At 43.3% G+C, this 20,176-nt stretch overlaps 1 protein-coding gene and 1 long non-coding RNA gene across 2 annotated transcripts; one reads left to right on the forward strand and one right to left on the reverse strand.

Annotated features, from left to right (window-relative positions):
* Positions 1–1,545: 1,545 nt before the first annotated feature.
* On the reverse strand, positions 1,546–16,430 carry col1a1a (collagen, type I, alpha 1a). The gene is made up of 49 exons (XM_088316148.1): positions 16,179–16,430; positions 14,530–14,721; positions 14,196–14,221; positions 13,834–13,869; positions 12,974–13,066; positions 12,128–12,196; positions 11,993–12,037; positions 11,543–11,596; positions 11,406–11,459; positions 11,270–11,323; positions 11,124–11,177; positions 10,991–11,044; positions 10,322–10,366; positions 10,177–10,230; positions 10,050–10,094; positions 9,905–9,958; positions 9,368–9,466; positions 9,227–9,271; positions 9,042–9,140; positions 8,752–8,805; positions 8,542–8,649; positions 8,282–8,335; positions 8,068–8,166; positions 7,938–7,991; positions 7,768–7,866; positions 7,607–7,660; positions 7,467–7,520; positions 7,277–7,384; positions 7,142–7,186; positions 6,841–6,939; positions 6,642–6,749; positions 6,388–6,549; positions 5,972–6,025; positions 5,782–5,889; positions 5,638–5,691; positions 5,490–5,543; positions 5,211–5,372; positions 4,905–5,012; positions 4,676–4,783; positions 4,516–4,569; positions 4,122–4,229; positions 3,959–4,012; positions 3,767–3,874; positions 3,617–3,670; positions 3,430–3,537; positions 3,056–3,335; positions 2,713–2,903; positions 2,381–2,623; positions 1,546–2,256 (listed from the first exon to the last, which is right to left on the reverse strand). The coding sequence occupies exons 1-49, from the start codon at positions 16,258–16,260 to the stop codon at positions 2,110–2,112; spliced, it is 4,347 nt and encodes a 1,448-aa protein (XP_088172274.1). The 5' UTR covers positions 16,261–16,430; the 3' UTR covers positions 1,546–2,109.
* Positions 14,790–17,088, forward strand: LOC148322692 (uncharacterized). Its single transcript, XR_015846590.1, has 3 exons — positions 14,790–14,942; positions 15,628–15,750; positions 16,070–17,088. It is a non-coding gene; the product is annotated as an uncharacterized LOC148322692 (long non-coding RNA).
* Positions 17,089–20,176: the final 3,088 nt, after the last annotated feature.

Raw genomic sequence — 20,176 nt, forward strand, 5'->3', positions numbered from 1 at the left:
GAAATGTCCTGTTTTTCAATAAAGGGATGATGTTAAAAGCTTTTGTATCCGACTCATCAATAAATTCATCAACATATTAATTGTTTAATATAACCGTTAGTTACTTTATATATGTATATTTATATATATATATATATATATGTATATACGTATATGTATGTATATGTAGTATGTTCAATTATTGGTTATGTTGTCTGAGGGTTTTTTAAAACATCGCCTCTCCTGTGCATGAAACCGGCGGTCGACATTCTTTCAGTGCCTCAAATACAGACTCATATTCTTCCGTGAAGCCCCGCAGGGAGTGTGAGGCCAGACCCTCAAGGTGGACAATCAGCCTCTTTGTGATGCCCACTGCTTGCACTACTGCTTTACGCAGGCAGTTTCTCTCTTGCAGCTCCTCGGGATTACTACTTTCGGATAAGGACCGAGAAATCTGCTGTCACTCTTACCTCTTGGTCGATTCAATCTGGATCTTTTTTTTTTTTCCACAATGGATTTTATTCCTTAGGATCAAAAGTGGGAACTCGCAGCATCATCTGAGAGGTAGGCTACTTCTCTATTAAGGCACAGTTGTTGTTGGTGTCGAAAGAATGAGCGAAGACTAATGGGACATAAAAGAGGTTTTCAATGATTCAGATAAGTATTGGAGAGAACATGTTGACAATCTTACATTAAGAATCTTAAAATATGCAGCCCTGTTCCTCAGCCACGGATTACTGAAGCCCGGAGTAGCTTTAGGACACTCAAATCAGATCCAACATCTTTTGCTCTTCCTTCCAAAGCCTTTCAAAATTTTCTCCAAACTCAAGATCAGTCCTGCTGAGGCAGTCAGTGAGAAAGTGAAGGCAGGATTCATTGTACGACCACTTAACATGCTTTATTTCAGCATTCAAATAATTAAAAACATCTCAAATTATTATACATATACAAAATAGGTACAGATCCTCCCAATTTCTTTCTCTCTCGATGGCTCTCTTTCTGTGCATTTCAAATTTTTGAATGAAAAAACCCACCTCCAGAAAACAAGAAACAAATGACAACAGACCTTTTGATGAGGGTTAAGTTGAGGAAGGCTTTTGGAGAATTTGCTTGATTTACATGAGCGGGGAGGGGGGGGAGCAGAAAAACAAAACTGAAAAAGAGAAGGTTTCATTTTTAGTTGGTTTCATTTTAGCACCCAAAAAAAAAGTCCTCTGTCACATCACTGAGCTCAATAGTAAAGAACATTAGAGACAAAGTGGATGTCAGGGACCCTAAACAAGAAAATAGCACCTGTTTTGTTTTTACTAAAGTGCCTCAATGACTCCACTGACCGCCACAACTCCTGCAGGCAAACACACTTCTTTCAAACATTTTTTTTTGAGGTAGCCATAAGATGTTCTTTAAAAGAAAAACAAGTTTTAAACCCATGTTTCTCTGCTGGTGGTTTTAATGTGACTTTCGCAGACAAGAGGAACAAACAAGAAAGTGGCCACAACAGCAAAACACACGTGGCTTTGGGCAGGTGGAAAGCGGGTGGCACAACAACAAAGACAAACATGGCTGTCAGTTTCACCGTTTATTCATCAACACCTGAAATGTGGTACAAAGCAATCGGGTTCTGTCTGTCGGGACTGTCCTTTCATTCCTCTCACCGCAGGGCGGGTGTATAAAAATACAAAAGTCACCTGTGTGTTTCTGTAAACTCCAGAGAGGCCTGGATTGGCTTGGTTGAAGAAGGGGGAGTCAATTTTTTTACACTTTATAGAAGCATATATTATTTTCTTGTTGCCAGTGAAATCTTCTCTATGGGATCCTTGGTGTTGGTGATGGTAAAAACAAAACAAAAATAAAGAGTCAGAAACAAAAAAAAAAGTAGTGGTCCCAAACGCGACGATGCGAGCATTGCCGCATCACTGCCATCTTTGTTGAAGTGCAGGTTTTAGGCAAGGTAGACCACTGGAACAATGGTCGTATAGAATCGCAGGTTGAGGAGTAAAAGGGGGCCAGATCAGAAAAAATCTTTTGGTGGCTTTTTCTTTTTTTTTTTTTTAAAAGGGATGGTTGCTAGAAAAAAATAAAACACACACACTCACGCACCACAACATATTCAAGTCCAGATTTCTCTTTTTACAAGAAACAGACAGGTCCAACTTCAAGGCCAAACTCTTGGTCTGGAGCACCAACATCCATAGGAGCGATGTCAATGATGGGCAGGCGAGATGTTTTCAATGTCTTGTACTCAATGATTGTCTTGCCCCAAGTACCGGTGTGTGACTGCAAGGAGAGAAAAGAAATAGACTCAGCATCAGCATGCGCGATAATTACGATTTGAAAACATTTTCAATCTCTGCATGTCGCAGATTTCAACTTAAATGACCAAATGGGGTACTGTACTCACCGTGCAGCCATCCTCGAGGACACTGTAGGTGAAGCGGCTGTTGCCCTCAGCTCTGATCTCAATCTCGTTGGAGCCCTGGAGGATCACAGCCTTCTTCAGGTTGCCAGTGGCAGCATCCATGTAGGAGATGCTGTTCTTGCAGTGGTATGTGATGTTCTGGGAAGCCTCAGTTGACATGAGACGCAAGAAGGTCATCTGGATGTTGACATCTTCTGGCAGAGATCCCTCGCTGCCATACTCGAACTTTTGGGGAAAGCAGAGAGTAGAGGGCTTAGTGGACATTACAACGGATAATGAAATGAAAGGAGATTTGGTAGAGTCAGCGCATTTACCTGGAAGCCCTCGTTCATTGCCTCTCCGAACCAGACGTGCTTCTTCTCCTTGATGTTCTTGCTGACGTACCAGTTCTTCATGGCAACCTCACGCTGAGTTGGGGACACGCAGGTCTCTCCAGTCTCCATGTTGCAGAAGACCTTGATGGCATCCTGAGTGCAGCCCTGGTCAGGGTCAATCCAGTACTCTCCTGGAGATGGAGGGGTGCAAGATATCAGCAATCCATTTCACATTTTAAAAGCTACCACACAAGCCTATTCAAATTTATCAAATCAGTTTGGACCTATCTGGTCCACTATCACTACAATAACCATCAGAATAGTCTGTGACAAAATGACTCACCGCTCTTCCAGTCTGGGTGGCACATCTTGAGGTCGCGGCAGGTTCTGGCAGGGTTCTTGCGAGTTCCGTCAGGGCTGCGGATCTGCTCAATCTGCTGGCTCAGGGTCTTCAGAGTGCTGTCCACCTCCAGGTCACGGTCGCGCAGAACGTTAGCGTCATCAGCACGGTACATACGGAAGGGATCGGGACCCTTCTCCTGGGGCTGGGCAATGAAACCGAGGTCAAATCCACCGCCATGGGCGCCTGGTGCTCCGGGGGGTCCGGGAGGTCCGGGAGGACCCTGAAGAGCAAAACAAGGGAGGCAGAATGCTGCGTTAGCACAATTTTGGTGGTGAACACAACGGATTAATAGATCACAGTTTAAAGAGCCTTACAGAAGGTCCCATCTCTCCAGAGCGTCCACGAGGTCCGGGAGGTCCAGAGGGACCAGGGAGACCAGTCATACCATCCTTACCAGGAGAACCAGCAGCTCCGGCAGCTCCCTGTGTAAAAAAGAAAATTAAATTCCCTGAAAGAAGAAAGTAGGACACAAAACAAAGTTTCTTTGGTGCGTTAACTCACTCTAGGTCCAGCGGGTCCAGCAACACCAGCAGGTCCTTGCTCTCCATTATGACCCTATTGGTGTACAAAGAAAACAATAGTTAAGACGCAAATATGTTATTTTGCACCCTTCATTAAAAAATGTGTGGCAATGAGTGATGGGCAACATACGGCGGGTCCAGGAGCTCCCTGCATGCCAGTGAATCCTCTGTGTCCCTTCATGCCTCTCTCACCAGCCTCACCAGACTCTCCCTTGTCTCCACGAAGTCCAACGGCGCCCTATGAGGAGATGATATGATGACATGATACCATTCACCTGATCTTGTTTCCCGTTGCAGAGCTTGTGCTCAACATTTTACTTACAGCGGGGCCACGAGGTCCAGCAGGGCCAGCAGGACCAGCAGGGCCAGCAGCTCCCTGTAATATACCAAATTAATGACAAATGAAATACATTTTCACCTCTCAACTTCAGTAGTTCATGAACATAGCATAAAGTTTATAGCTTGAAAAGACACTATTCACTCACAGTCTCTCCACGGTCACCACCCTTTCCAGCAGGTCCGACGGGTCCGGGGGCACCAGAGGGTCCGGGGGAGCCAGGAGCTCCAGAGGGGCCAGACTCTCCACGGTCTCCCTAAATTGTTCCACAAGATCATTTCAGTTACTCTCTCTTTGAAAGAGATGTGGCCTGGAGTATTAGCGTTTTTGCATTTTCTATTCTATTCCAATATCTTGTTAGGTGATATCGGGGAGCCAAATGCTGAATGAAAATAGGCCGATTTGGATTTCAGTGATCTCTTTTTGTCTTAAAGCAGCTACGTAAAGATGCAGTTGATTGTTTGCAACACGGGTCTGGGTCGCTCGAATAAGCTTGCTGATTGTCAGCACATATTGTTTGTAGTAATGTCCATTGCGCTCACCTTAGGTCCAGCAGGTCCGTCACGGCCAGCAGATCCCTCATTACCAGGGGAACCCTTAAACGGAAACACAAGACAGATCAATTATGGTTCCTATCGAAGGGCAAAAACAAAAGAGGTTGACAAATAACTGGAGTGTTACAAGAGCCACTTTTCGTCATACCTCACGTCCGGTCTCTCCAGAAGGTCCAGCAAGTCCAGGGGGTCCCATGGGTCCAGCAGGTCCGCGCTCACCAGCGGGGCCAGCATGTCCCTGCTTTCCGGGCTCACCCTGTGGGTGACATGGCCATTGTGCGTTTAGTAACAACACACTTAGTTGGCTTTCTCATTGGATGCTATCCGGAAGAATCAAGCCTGGCTAACTTTTGGGCTCAGTAAAATTATGAGCTTACAATAGATCCTGGCAGACCGGGGAATCCTCTCTCTCCTCTCATTCCAGACAGACCGACAATACCACGCTGTCCACTGATACCCTGAGGTCCAGGAATACCGGCGCTACCCTGCAAGGGATCGCAAAGTAAAAGTGTTAGACAGGCAGGTGTAGGCTGGAAGAAACGGGCAGCACATGGGCCCTTTTTCAAAATTATATTTAATGCTTGTGAGCAAAGTTAGTTAAAAAAAAGAATTTTAAGTAGAGGGAACTTATTTCTGTCATAATTTTTTAGTGTAGGTTTTACAATCAAGTGAAAAGAACTTACAGGAGCACCATCGGCACCAGGGCTACCCTTCTCACCAGAAGGTCCAGGGGCTCCAGCAGCTCCAACCTCACCAGCGCGACCGGCAGGTCCGGTGTCACCACGGTTTCCTTTGGGTCCTTCCTTTCCACCAGGTCCAGCGGGGCCATGAGGTCCAGCGACACCCTTTCCAAAACAAGAGAAACATACAATTATCCTTAAAGATCTGCGCATCCCACATGCTGTCACACTGTTGTGTTAACTTTATATATAGATCTAAAGATATAAATAATGTAGACTTACAGAGGGGCCAGGAGGTCCAACTCTGCCAGCAGCACCAGGGAAGCCAGTAGCACCCTTGGTAAGAAGACACATGGCTCATTAGAAGACTGAATGTAAATGTGAATATGATGAGGATGATGAGAATGCCTCAGAAACGGTTCTAACTCACAGGAGGTCCAGCAGCTCCGCGAGCTCCCTTGGGGCCACTGTTTCCAACGGGACCCTGAATGAACAGAGTACACAGTTGCTCAGTACGTGAAAGTTATTCATGGACACACAATACAATGAGAATTGATGATTTGAGTTAACAAACCTGGGGTCCGGAAGCACCAGTAGGTCCAGCAGGACCAGGAGGACCAGCATCACCCTTAGCACCATTGTTACCAGTCTCTCCCTTAGCACCAAGAAGACCATCGGCACCCTAAATGGTGGTGATAAGAAAAAGGTTAGCTTGAGGATTAAAAAAATGTCTGTAAAAGGATCCAGAGCAATTATGAACATACAGGAGGTCCAGCGAATCCAGCAGGTCCAGGGGGTCCGGCCTCTCCGCGCTCACCCTATGGAAAAGGAAAAGATTGCAGAACTTGAGAAGAAGACGATGACAGACATACCAGAATAAAGTCAAGTTACTTTTGTTCTTGGGCGGACTATAGAGCATTATTAGCATTAGTATATACAATTATGTCAAAGGGAGAGTTGGACTTAAGTCTAGAAAAGAGTCACCAACATGAATTCCCCCCACCAACAGTCATGAATCAAATGATCACCTAATCGGCAAACTCTTCAAAAGCTTGAAAAAGATCCCGATCATTTGAATCAGGTGTGTTGTGAGGAGGGAAACATCCAAAACATGCATGATATGGGCCCTTGAGGACCGGAATTGGTCGTTTCATTAGAGGGATGCAGGAGGGTGACTCACAGGGCCTCCACGGGCTCCAGCAGGTCCAACAGGTCCAGCGGGACCACTCTCTCCCTTGTCTCCGGTGGCTCCAGCAGGTCCGGGAAGTCCAATAGCACCACCCATACCACGGGGACCATCTTTGCCAGGTGCTCCATCAGTGCCCTTAAGTCCTTGCTCACCCTGAAGAGGAGAGAAATGATCGAGAATGAATGAGATTCAGATACCGTTGGAACATTCTGGAGGACGATTCTGATGGCGGTGTGACGACTTACTCTATCTCCTCTCAGTCCTGGAAGACCGGCGGCACCACGCTCACCAGGCATTCCCTGCAGTCCAGGTGGGCCCTGAGCTCCGGGGGTACCAGGTGCTCCAGCATCTCCCTGAAGTAAAATAGAAGCAAATTCAAAGATAAAATGGAACAATACCTCACATGGAGAGTCAGAAAAGTCTTTCAATTTCTGCCCAAATTACCTTAGCACCCTCGTTTCCAGCAGATCCAGGAGATCCACGGGCACCAGCAGGTCCAATGGCACCAGGGGGACCACGCTCTCCGGGGAAACCTCTGTCACCCTGAATTAGAGATGTCGCACAAAGTTAGGGCAGGTACACCTGTTGCTAAATGTAATGTAGTCAATTTTCTGATTGATTATATTCAAATGAAAATGCTTTGGGAAAATCTAATCCAAAAGACAATTTTTTCTTTTTTTTTTTTTACAGATAAAACATCTCAGTCATTCCAGCCTCTTTTCAGACAATGGTGATTGTGACTTACTCTAGAACCAGCAGGTCCTGAGGCTCCAGCCTCTCCGGGCACACCCTGAATTACAGAAAGGACAAGTTAAGTTACATCGAAAGTTAAGGAAAATATTTTAAAAGTAGTCAGAGTTGAATTAAATCAATTCCACACCTGCTCTCCGGACTTGCCAGTCTCACCAATGGCACCTTGGGGTCCGGGAAGTCCCTGGAATCCTGGAGGTCCGGCAGGTCCCTGCTCACCTCTCTCACCAGCAGGTCCCTGAGAAGAGCAAAGGAAGGAAATTTAGAACCAATACCGATTGAGCAGGTGGACTTTGGTGTCAATGTCTTCATCTACTTACGTTAGGTCCAGCAGCTCCCTGAGCACCAACCTCACCATCCTTTCCTGGAGCACCCTAAAATACCACAGATGTTTGCTTTTGAGTGTCTAGCTAGCTTCTATATATGACATAGACTGAAGAGAGTATTACTGAGGACTTACAACAGGGCCGGTAGGTCCCATCACTCCTCTCTCACCGGGCTTTCCAGCATCACCCTAAAGACAAGTGCGGGGGTGGGACACCTCTAACGTCATCTCAACAACGATCCAGATAGCTTCATAGATCTGATCAAACATGCTTTGTAGCTTGAGACAATACTTACAGCGGCTCCCTTGGGTCCGGGGAATCCCATGACACCAGGCTGGCCTCTGGCACCAACAACACCAGGGGGTCCAGGGCGGCCATCTTGTCCAGGGGCACCCTGGTGAAGTGGTTTTATTAGCTCATTGTGCACTCATTTAAAAACACAAGTGCATGAAGATTTGGACTTACAGTAGCTCCCATCTTGCCATCGGGTCCAGGGCTGCCAGGGCTACCAGTCATGCCCTGAAGGTCAAACACAAATGTTCAGAGGAGGATATGGCAAGTAAAGAAATCCTATCGTGTATAATAAATACCGTACCTTAGCTCCAGGCAAACCAGCCTCACCAGTGCGTCCGGGCTCGCCAGTAGAACCTTTAGGTCCAGCAACACCAGGGGCACCACGCTCACCAGTGGCACCCTAAGATTGTCAGGGGGACAACAACAAATATTTGAACGCAAGCAAATGACTTCAAGATAAAACAAACAACGGGATATTGAAGGATTATGAGTATCAACTAATGTACTGTACTCACTTTGGGTCCAGCAGCGCCATCAGCACCAGGGAAACCACGGCCGCCAGTACCACCCTGCAGAGCAAATCAAACAAAAAAACCTAAATGGGGGACTAGAAATGTTTCTGTATGTAGTATTGATAAAATACAACGATGATGGTATTTCTGTGCAATTTTTTTATGTTGCCTGTCTTGGACGAGTTAAAAAATGCTGCTCTCCAATATACCCGTGATGAAGTAGAAGGATCGAGCTAAATTTTACATCTTGTTATGGTACTTACGCGCTCGCCAGGAACTCCACGGGCTCCAACGGGGCCGGGCTCTCCTCTGGCTCCTCTCTTGCCCTCCTCACCAGCAGGTCCTGAAGGTCCTTGAACTCCTGGGGCACCCTGTACGATTAAAAAGGCGCATACGAACATCAGCGACCACATCTAATACGATACTGGAGCTGCTTTTATGAGATGCAGACAAGTTGATGGAGGTCAACTTACAGCGTCTCCCTTGGCACCAGGTTCTCCCTTGGATCCAGTGGCACCAGCCTCACCCTGAGACAAACAAATAAGCAAACATAAGCAAACAAGACCAAAAAATATAAAAACAAATTTCCACATTAATGGAATGTCTGTAACATGGACAGCCCGTTAATGTAAAATCAAGAAAAGTGAAAAAAATGGACGTGTTTTTACAAGACAGCGACAATAAGTAACATTATTCTGAAAATCTTAATCTGTAGGCCGAGATGAAGAAAATAACTGATTTGATATGGAAGAGCTTAACTCACAGTGTTACCCTTGGGTCCAGGAGCACCAGCAGCACCTTGGGCTCCTGGGGGTCCACGAGGTCCGGGGAATCCGGGAGCTCCAGCAACTCCAGCAGCACCCTGCAGGGGGCAGCACAGTCTTTAATATCAACTCGGAGTCTCAATTGCAAGTTTGTAGCGCCTGAGGCATCACATAATTTACTTACAGGAAGTCCCTTAGCTCCAGCAGCTCCATCAGCTCCGGGGTTACCCTAGATAGGTAAAAAATGTTATTAATGATCAATTCTGTAAGGCGTTTGCCTCCTTTATGTGCAAATCTATCATAGAGGGATTTGCTTTTTCCTTACAGAAGGTCCGGCAGCGCCAGCGGGTCCAGGGTTACCGGCCTCACCACGGGCTCCAGCGGGGCCCTCGGGTCCACGAGCACCTTGAGCTCCAGCCTCACCCTAAAAAGTGTTTTATATGATTAAATAATGAACTAAAATAAATGTTAAACATAAACCCCCAAAATATAGTGAGACTTAATTAAGGATAAATCATAATTCTAATTAAATTCTGAATTAGACATTTTCTAAAGTACGAGTGTGTAAATATGCACAACATAGATGAATTTCCAAATAGCGACAGATGATATTTGCAAGACATTTTCCCAATTTAAATTCCCATATCAGTGCTTATGGATGTATTATTAGAAATATGATCTTTCTGCACATTGCACTCAAATCCAACACTGTAATGCCAATTAATCCACTTTCTTAGTGTAACCCTCTCGCCAACCAAATGCAAAACCGCTAAACAATGAGCTGGCCTCACACCTTGCTCCTCAACACCCTAACGACCTAAATACAACCTCTCCTTAAGGGTAAAACTTGTTGGTCTTGTACCTTGGCTCCAGGGCCACCGGGGAATCCAGGAGGTCCAGCGGGGCCAGTGGCGCCCTAAAAACAAAAAAATAAATCCAACATATTCAGACAAATGTGCAGGACAGACAATCAAGTTTAGAGATTCTGCTTAAAAATGCACACTTACGGAAGGTCCGGCAGCACCAGCGGCACCATCGTTACCACGAGCACCCTGCGGCACAAAGATAAGCAAGTTTGGCGCCAATCTCATATTGATTGAATGATGGAGTCAAATAAAATGTGGGCGGACTCACAGCAGCTCCGGCAGAGCCAGCACGACCTCTCTCGCCAGGCAGACCACGGGGTCCCTGGAATTGGATTAAATTAGGATTAAATCCATATGATCTGGCAATCATCTGGAAGACAATCCAAACGATCGAGAGGCTTGTTTTTACTCACCATAGCACCGGGAGTTCCGTTCTCACCAGCGGCACCAGTCTCTCCCTACACGCAAACACAGACTGGTTAAATAATGTTTGATTCGGCAATTTGATCATTACAGTAACATGCTATTATTGTGGCTGGAATAAATTGAAACTACACATTTAATGTGGAATTCAGGAACAATTTACATCAACATTTAATTTGAGAATAATGAGGCACCAGTCCATCACATCAAATCCTATCATTAATATTGCTTCTTTTACAAATATAGTTACTACTACCACATCAGAATGAATATCAGAACCTGTAAAATACTACAGGAACCTACATTTCTACTTGCATGATTTAGTATTTCTACAACGCTGCAGATGATATATACGCAGTTGAACAGAATATAAGATTTGAAGTTAAAATGAACTGACAATGAGTTTCTTTTAACATAAATATAATGGAATGTATAAATCATACATGAATGCCATCTTTAAAGATATAATCATATTTAATGATTCAACAAAATGAATTGCTTCTTACGCAGGTGAATTGCCATGCGCACGTCATTTTGTTAACTGTTAAGTTGGTTGTGCAAGTACGAGTTGCCGCCGAGGCAATGCAAAACTCAAGTATCATCAAGATCATACAGTGTGTTTTCCATGTGAGACAGCAATCAACTCAAAAGTCATTTACCTTAGGTCCAGCAGGGCCAGAGTCTCCCTTGGCACCATCCAGACCGCTGAATCCCTGAAGAGAAGCGACAATTTAGAAGTCAAGCGGAGGCAAAATGAGATGCTGGGCTTGACTCAAGAGATTCTGTACTCACTCTGTGTCCCTTGATACCGGGCAGACCGGGGGTTCCGGGGAAACCGCGAGCTCCCTGAGGTATAAACAAAGGCAAGCGTTTGTTAACGCTCCTCTTGTGCTTCCGCAATGTCATTAAGATGAAGTGCGTCGGGGCTGGTGACGTACCTGAGCGCCAGGAGGTCCGCGCTCACCACCACGACCTGGTTTGCCAGATTCACCCTGGTGTGACACAAAATAGAGGCAAGCTGAAGTACACGCGTGATGAGGCAAGGAGAATCAAGATGAGATTCCGTCAACTCACGTCCTCTCCGTTCTTGCCAGAGGGGCCAGCAGGTCCACGGGGTCCCATGGGGCCCTGCAGAGCACAACAATTAGGCATAAAAAGTCAAAACTCCCTCAAGTGGGATTAGTATTTGTCGCTGTATTTGTAGTACTCACAGCAGATCCGGCCTCTCCAGACTCACCGGGGGGACCAGTGAATCCCTGAGGGCCCTGAACATAGGATACAAAAACATTCAAGTTATTAATGTTTTATTACACATGTTTCATATTGTACTTAGAGGATTGCCACTTCAGATGGAATGGTGTGTTCATGGGAATAACAATCCTTTGTTTTGTATAGAAGGATTCCCCGTAAAAGATGCGTCACAAATAACAATTGGTTATTTAGAAAGAGATGCATGCTGGTCCCTTGAAAGTGGCATGCATATAGACATTTTTTGTCGCCTTGTATACCAAAAATATACTCAAGTTAGTTCAAGGTGGAACATGCATTATTTATGATTAAGCATTTAAATGAGCCTCATGGAGCAGGTGATATTTTTTTTGTGATGGTTTTCATTAGAAAGTGGAGCTTTAAAGTTGGTTAAGTTGGAGTTCTGTACTCACGCTAGAACCGGGAGGTCCGGGGGCTCCACGAGGTCCCATTGGGCCCTGAAAAAAGTGAATCAGAGAGGTTAGACGGGAAATGATGAAAGTGCTTCTGTGTGTGTGTGTGTGTGTGTGTGTGTGTGAAAGACTTGCCATGGGTCCAGGAATGGGCAGAACGGGAGACTTGTCTCCATAGCCGTGAGACATCTGAGGGGAGAAGTTCTGCAAGAAAATAAATAAAATGTCAGAAACATATTGACCAATGGAAGAAGTACAGAATTCATTCAAGCAGGAAAATTGCCTTCCCGCTGGCTGTGACTCATGACCAATAATCCATTTGTGATTTTATTGTTATTTGCTCATTTTCAATTAATTCAATGCTTAAAAAAAACAAAAGAAAACTTAAAACTATAGAACTTTAGATTGTTGCCTTTGTTTTTTTTTTGTTTTTTTTATTATTTATTGCAGTAATCCAGCACACATCTGGAGGAAATGCTCGCAACAGTCATTGACATTAAATTTGGAAATAACTATTGTAGAGAGTCACTTGTACTTTTCGTCTTACAGGATGGCCTTAACATCCAAACAACCTGGTGATCATTTTGAAGTAGGCTGAAAAAAAACTCAGCATTTAGCTATCCTTAAAATTGAAAATGAATTTGACGCAAAAAATATATAATTAAGGTTGTTAGGAGCAACTACACGAGATAACTGCAAAGTGCATAATGCATAATTGTGTCTGAGTCGAGATGACTGATATATTTATTTAACGAATCATCATAAAGTGCCACTTTGCAGTGATTTTTCAGTACCATGAAAACAATGAGCGGATATACAGCAAATAGTGCTAACACGTGTTACTTCATGATGACGCTGGGAAGCAAACGCCACATGGCCTTGGCGTGAATTACGTCAATTCTAGTCATAGTCTCTCAACATGAAAATATCAGCAGCAACAACTACCAGTACAAAAAAAATGAGGAAAAACTTTTGACTTACTCCACCGAGGCCGGGGATTCCAGGGGGGCCGGGAGGTCCGGGAAGACCGGGCTGGCCGGGGATACCATCATTACCAGCGGGACCAACGGGACCCTGCAAGAGGGGAAGAGAAAATGGAAGCGGTTAAAAGTCATAATAACAAACAACAGTGTTGAATTATGAAGACTGATTGTGAATTCGTCATCTCAATCTTGTTATCGGTTATAATCATAGCCTGTTAACATTTTTTTTAATTCTGTTTGCAGTGATGGAAACAACAATAATCCTCAACAAACGACGACAGGGACCATGTGACCAAACAGGAACAGCGGTCATGTGACCTTAGGCCACAGAAACTAGGTAAGGAGCAACTTGGAAATGACCTTTTCATCACGAATAAAATGTGATATTAGTTAAGACAACACTTTATAGACGTGAATTACCAACAAATAAAAAATAAACCCCAGGTGATTTATTGTGTATAATCTATCACTAATCTCGCAAATTGAATAGCTAATTTTCACTTCAGTCACTATAAATTACTCCATAATTTGTCTTTCAAAAATCCAGGCCTCAGGTTGACCTCCACGTTTTCATTTCAACCTATATAGAAACATCTTTAGCAGAAAATGGCGGCCATATTTTACACCAAAGCTTATACAAGTATTTTTCGATATCATGACTCCACTTGACGAAAAACCAGCACAAACACGTGAACGCAACTCAAAGGGATTTTCCGCAGAAACTTTTGAGTGCCGCTTTAGATTGAATCATCTCAGCCTTTCACAACAAAGTGGCAACACGCATCTTAAGTTTCAATGTCAACGCACATGAATCGGGGAGCAATGACAGCTAAGAGGTGGACATAAGTGCATACTTACTCTCTCTCCCTTAGGTCCACGGTCTCCCTTGGGTCCCTTGAATTAAAAAAAAAAAAAGGAATAAGACAGTGTTAGCATTTTAGCAGAAGACACAACAAATGGAACCCATAATTTGATGAATTGATATGATCAACTATTGTATTTGTGGTTGAAGAAAACAAGGAATAAAGATGTATACAGTACGCCATAGTCATTCATAAATTGAAACAAATAGCACTAAAATGAAGTTACGTATGTTTAATTTAATTTCTGTTAAAATCCATGATGATTTGAAATAATTTACAATAATGCTATGTTCAAATGTTGTAGATATATTTTTGAACAACAATTATAATAATGAACTCATTAAATAGAGTATTTACCTCGACCTGAGATTGACCCTGGTAGCCTGCGGACAGATGAATAGACAGATGTGTGTTAGTTGGACATCTTAAACAAAGGTTAATGTCAAATGTTTTGTAAATAGTGGGGCCTAAAAATTTATTATTATTTCATATTTTATAGTTGTTGACTCATTGTATTGCAAATAAATAAATAAATACATGAAAATTAAATGCAACTATAAAAAGGTTCATTGCATTTGTGTCATTATGTCAAGTTATGGTGCAACCATGTTTGCAAAAATAGTGAGTCTAATGAAATGTATCTGCATGTTAAGTTTTAGGAAAGAACTCCAGAAAATGATGGCTGAAGTACCGTCGTCGGGGCAGATGGGGCAGCACTCGTCATGGGGGATGACGGGGTTGGGGCAGTCGGTTGTGTCCTCGCAGATGACCTCATCGCACATCACGGTGCCACTGTCGCACACGCAGATCTGGCATGGTTCCGGTTTCCATACGTCACGGTCCGCAAACACCTGTCCGTCTAGGGTGCAGCTCCCGCCCATGCCTGCGGGGGGCGACAGAGGGACACACAACGGTCAGACGGCTACACGGCACATGTTAACGAATAAGAATACAAAAACAAACTAAAAAAAAAAAAAAAAAAAAAAAAGTACAACCCGGAAATAAATCATATATCAACGAGTACCAATGGTATTATTTTAAAATGTAGGATACTTTCTGCAATAATCAAAGAGCGCGGACTTCAAAGGTTGAAGACGAATGCAGGTAACAAGATCATGATCTAGAGAGGAGGGAGGAAGTGAGGAAGAATATTGAAGTACGTGATTTAACCTTATAATAACGCCAAAATGCTAAAAAATTCCACCATTTAAATGTATACGTTTCTCTACAACGTCACTGATTTATTTATTTATTTTTTTATAATTCAATTTTATATTTTTAAAGCTAAAAACGGAATAAATTATCTTTCAGAATACCAGAGTGCTGAGCTCAGAGCGGCTTGATGATTTGGCAGCAGCTGTTGGAAACACTTATCATGTGTTTGCAATTATAGCACCACATGAAAAAAAAGTAGAAAAGGAAAGGGAGGGTGTCGGGTTAACGTGAAAATGGGGCGTCCAGATGTGTGTGCAAAGTGAACAGGCTAACCACTAGATGGCGATATGAGACTAACAAATGTCATCTACTTGAGACAGCAAGTTTTACGACCCTTTCTAGACAATCCACATCTGGAAAATGAATTCATCCTCCTTTGTTCTTGTTTTGGGAGTTTACGAAACATTATATAGAAATTTGTCAATGCACCCAAATCACACTTTAGTAACATTTCCATTTTTAGGTAAAAACCTCCTTCAGCTTATTGCACAGGACGCACGATGAGGACAAATTTCCCTGCAGACAAGACTACGCCTTCTGACCTCCTCCCATCCCTCTCTATTTTTCCACCCAGGGCCTCACTGTCCCACACCTGGCAGGCCCCAGCCAGTGTTTAGTTTGAAGTCCCCCCTATTTGACCCATGTCAACCATAAGTAGAAGAACACACTGCTGAGGTTGTATTTAAACCGAATGGAGGTAAAGCATGATGACGGGTGTGTGCATCTTACAATTGCAAATGCATGTGGGAGATCAATCATAAGCAAATCTAAATACAAAGGGTGAATTTGCTAAACCGTGCTTGGCTCTGAGTCTATGTTAGGAACCGTGGCCTGGAGGAAAACCTGCAGCGACTTGCTTTGCATGCATGAGGGTGGGGGCAGGGGGGAAGGGAGAGAGGGGCCTCCTTGGGATGCCCATCGCATTACGCAAATGCTATCCTGCATCTATCTATCTATCTATCGATCTTGCAGTAACATTTTTTTCACCAATGTTGTTTTCCATCCTCTCTGTCTAGATCTAATCCGCCACGTCCACACGGTGAGAAAGTATCCATTTTGCAAAATCAGAAAAAAAAAGGCCGGTTGAGAAGCTCCACAAAAGAGTGATGAGATGATGAGACTTACGGTCGTCCTCGCCCTGTGCCCTCACCAGGAGCACCGCTGCGCTGAGCAGCAGCGCCAGCCGCAAATCCACAAAGCTGAACATATCTAGATGCCTCTAGACATGTAGACTCTTTGAGGCAAGAGAGGAAAAAAGTTGGGGGTGTCTTCTCTTTCTGCTACACTCCACTCATACACGGGTGTTTGGGGTAGGGTCCGCTTGTTGCACAGTCCTCCTGACCCCAGCAGAAAACTCCCTACTGCCTACACTAACTTTCCACCAGGGTTTTTATATGAGAGTCTCAACTGGGAGGCGCTGGGACTGCAGCGACGGGGACGCACCCTCATTACCCTTTTGCTGGAGCTCACGTTTAGGGAAGACAAGAATGGACCCCTCCCTCAAAGGAAGGGAAAAAAACAGATGAAAAGAAAGAAAGGGAAGAAAAAAAAGAAGGTCCCTCCTTCCATAATTCCACAGCAGAAGGGTTGGAGTTTGGATGAGGAGAAGGGGGTGGAGGGGTGAAGAGAAGGAAACCTGATCCTGAAGAGCATCGGTTCCTTGGAGGAAGATCTCCTCCTCCAGCGGCAGCAGCCACAGGTTTATTCCAGATTTTCTTTCTGGTCCTGATCTACTTCCTGATTCACATTGACTTCAATTCCGTCATGTCAAAGTTCACATTATTCGGGTTTACTTGACAGGCTTGTGTGATTTGCACTTCTGGTTCCTGCAAATCCCTTTGGGGGCGATTTTGGAGTTTTCCCACCGTTTTTAATGCTTTCACGGCAAGACCATTGGCCTGCATGCTGGCAACCTATTGAGTGTGTTTGATGTTTGTAACCTTTTTGCGACTCATTTGCATCCCCCAGCTGAGCCTTTTAAGTGAAATCTTGTGCTGATGGTCGCTTTAACCAGGCAGCTTCCATCAAGAGTTATTTTTGTATTGTAATGGCTCCATGAATTTCTTGTTAGCCAACATAATAAAGCATCTACATATATGATCGACTTTCGAAAGTATTATTCACTCACAAACTCACCTTCATCAGACATTTGAGTTTATACACAGTAAGTGACAAAGCTTTCCTCCCCACTGGGACATTTTATAAAGTAATGCCGCTTCTGTGGTTTGTTGCAAGTCTGGCTGGGTTTTTAGTCACATCTTGATTATGTGGAGCAGCTACCGTGAAAATGAAGTCGACACAATTGCTGACATGAATTCGATCACCATTCTAATGATGAAATCTTTTAACTCAAATGAATATATTGCCCGGTGTAAAAGTAACTCATGGAGCAACGTGGCTTGTTTCACATTTCTGCTGCTTAGCACAAAAAGTCTGGAATAATGAAGAGAAAAAGCAACATCATCCCCAATGGCGATGCTTCTAAATTTGACGTGACCGTAAAAGTCATTGATTCAAGTCAGTCTCCGAGGGTGGTGTTCAGGTGAGCTGTAATTTAGCGTAAGGCCGCCATTACGAGGGCGCGGATGAGTTGAAAGGAGACGCGCAGTCATCTGATCCACCAGCAGCAGACACGTTGCACAGTCTGAAGCTGGCCAACAAGTCCAAGTCACTCCTCTTGCTCTCCCTGCCCCTCTCTCTCTTCTGCTCTCACACGCTGCAGATACCTTCATATTATCCATGTGTTTGCAAGTTCCTTTTTTTTCTGGGAGGAGGATGGAATGCAATCTGATTTTGAGAGGGAAGAAGGCAGGCCGAAGAAGAAGAAGAAGAGCGCAAAGTGCCACCTCATCGTTCCCCGATTCGACCTTCGGCTCGGTGGTGGGGGCGTCGCAAAGCAACACGATTGTTCGCACACCACAAAATCTTAACTAATGAAATCTTGATGACGTTCTTCTCACAAATGAAAGTAAAGTTATTTCTTGAAAGTTTAGCTGTCTGTTTGATTTCCAATCAATCTTGGGTCAACAGACAAAAAGGAACAATTGCCCAAATAACCAATTAGCGTCAAGCGAGATGACACAAATTCTAATTGCATCGTGTCATGAGATGACATTTTGAACTTTAGCTACTGATTTCAGAAGAGCAAATAAAAAGTCATGGTTGGTGAGAAGAACGTGAGAAACGTGCGGACAACTGTCAGCGAGTTGTGAAGTTGACTTTTCTCCACACAAACTGCTTTTAGTACTTACATGTCAACACACAAGTGATTTTCTCAGCGGTCTCTCAAAGCTTTAATGGCGTGTAGCTCTTGTAATTTCTGGTTTCTTTGAACACGTAGACTTTACATACTGTTGATATAATGAAAAAAAAGTGCGCTTACCGATATACAAATGGCCATAAATTTAGAGCATTTAAAAAAAGTTATTAGTTTATTATTATCATCGCTATTATTATTTTTAGAAGTAGTGGTGCTTAGTTCATGTTAGAAACTGTTATGTTTTAGTTTCGTCTTTATTGGTTTTAGTATTAGTTTTAGTTTTTTTTATTTGTCAAATAAAATGTCACTAAGTATTGTGAAATAAAGTCAAATGAAAGTACAATTGTCAAATTACTCTTTGATTTTTCTTCTTCTGTCCGGCTGTGCAGTGCAATACACTTCCATTGTATAAATAAATTGACACGACAATCTTGCCCTGACACATTCAAAGTCAAGGGAAACATCTGGAATACAGTGTGAATGATCGTCATTTGTTCCCAAAATAAAAAAGAAAACTAAAATTAGGGCTTTCAGAGGTTACCTGAACAGCTTCGAATTACTGTATGAGGTTTATGGCAATGATTCGTATCCACTCATTCATTCTTTATGAAAACTTTACTGTTTTAGAATTCCTACTCATTTTTAAAAAAAATGAGCGGTTTCTGTCAGAGGAAAGAGTCCAATAACAGTAATTGTACTCTGACTTGTAATAATAATAATAATTATTTAAAAAAAAAAAAAAACAGATCGTGAAATGGTAGAAAGACTGCAGAAGATGACACAAAACCAATCTACCGTTGTGGCGATTTATAATTATCAGCTCTTATTTCTTTTGGCTCAGAAATGGTACAAATAAGGAGATTGATCTATTTGTCCTTAAATGTGAAATATATTTATTTACTTTTCTGTGGTGGCATCACAAAAAAGGAACTATAAGCACTGGTTTGTAGACGCTCTGCAGTTGCGACTGTTCACTCTGACAGTGGCTGCTTCGCTGAAACGCGCTGTGGTCAGCGGACGCAGACTGCCTGGGTGGAGCCGGAGTCGGTGTAACCACTGTCCTTGCTGGCATGTCTTCAGTTGCAATGCAGGTTGGGTGCTTTTACTAGCAAAAACAAGCAGATGTGAACAAAAATGAAATAACTTCCGACTTTTAAATGATGTGCGCTGTCATCTCTGTGTTGAGCCAACCAGGAGTGTCCTACGCCATGTGTCAATTGAGTATTTATCTCTATATCTCGATCTATTTATCTCCCCAACACTCTGCCTCGTCTTGAGATTATATGAAATACTGTATTAATATTATATACAGAACTTCGACAAATTAAATGACCTGCATTATAGTACATTTAGTGTTATTAAGCCCTTTGATGTTGCCCTATTGTTGACTATGCACTTCCTCTCAGGTTGTAAAACCCAAATGCACAGCTGACTGTCATCATACACAGCAAGACTTTGTGTGCGTGTGAGTGTGCACAAGTATATGTATGAGAAAGACACACACATACAGAGGGAGCCTTACCTGCTGTTTCCTCATTACTGCCTTTAAGAGTTTACTAATAAACATGTATATATGGGTGTGCGCGCGTGTGTGTGTGTGTGTGCGTGTGTGGGTGTGTGTGTAATGGGCACTTTATGAACGGAAGCTATTGGCTGTTTGAAGTTTATGCTACTGGAAAAGATGAGAGAAAAGAGGGGTGCGGGGGAAAACTTGTTGCTGCTGTTGAGCTTGTTTGCGCGGAAGTGTTTCTACCGCCTGTTCATTTTTATTTAAAGCGTGTACATACTGTACCTGTGAAAAAAAATATTTTATATATATTTAAAAAAAAAAAAAAATATATATATATATATAATTTATATTTAT

Source organism: Idiotropiscis lumnitzeri, chromosome 15, assembly GCF_059441095.1.
Source record: "Idiotropiscis lumnitzeri isolate Australia: NSW breed Sydney's pygmy pipehorse chromosome 15, RoL_Ilum_1.0, whole genome shotgun sequence".
Lineage (NCBI taxonomy): Eukaryota > Metazoa > Chordata > Actinopteri > Syngnathiformes > Syngnathidae > Idiotropiscis > Idiotropiscis lumnitzeri.

Bases quoted from the DNA above. Each gene is read 5' to 3' on its own strand.
- col1a1a (XM_088316148.1), bottom strand. From the start codon at position 16,260: ATGTTCAGCTTTGTGGATTTGCGGCTGGCGCTGCTGCTCAGCGCAGCG. The intron at 6,026-6,387 runs GTGAGTCACCCT...CCTTTTCCATAG, and splicing joins CTGGAGCCCGTGGAGGCCCT to GGTGAGCGCGGAGAGGCCGG. The intron at 2,257-2,380 runs GTGAGTACAGTA...CTCTCCTTGCAG, and splicing joins TCCTCGAGGATGGCTGCACG to TCACACACCGGTACTTGGGG.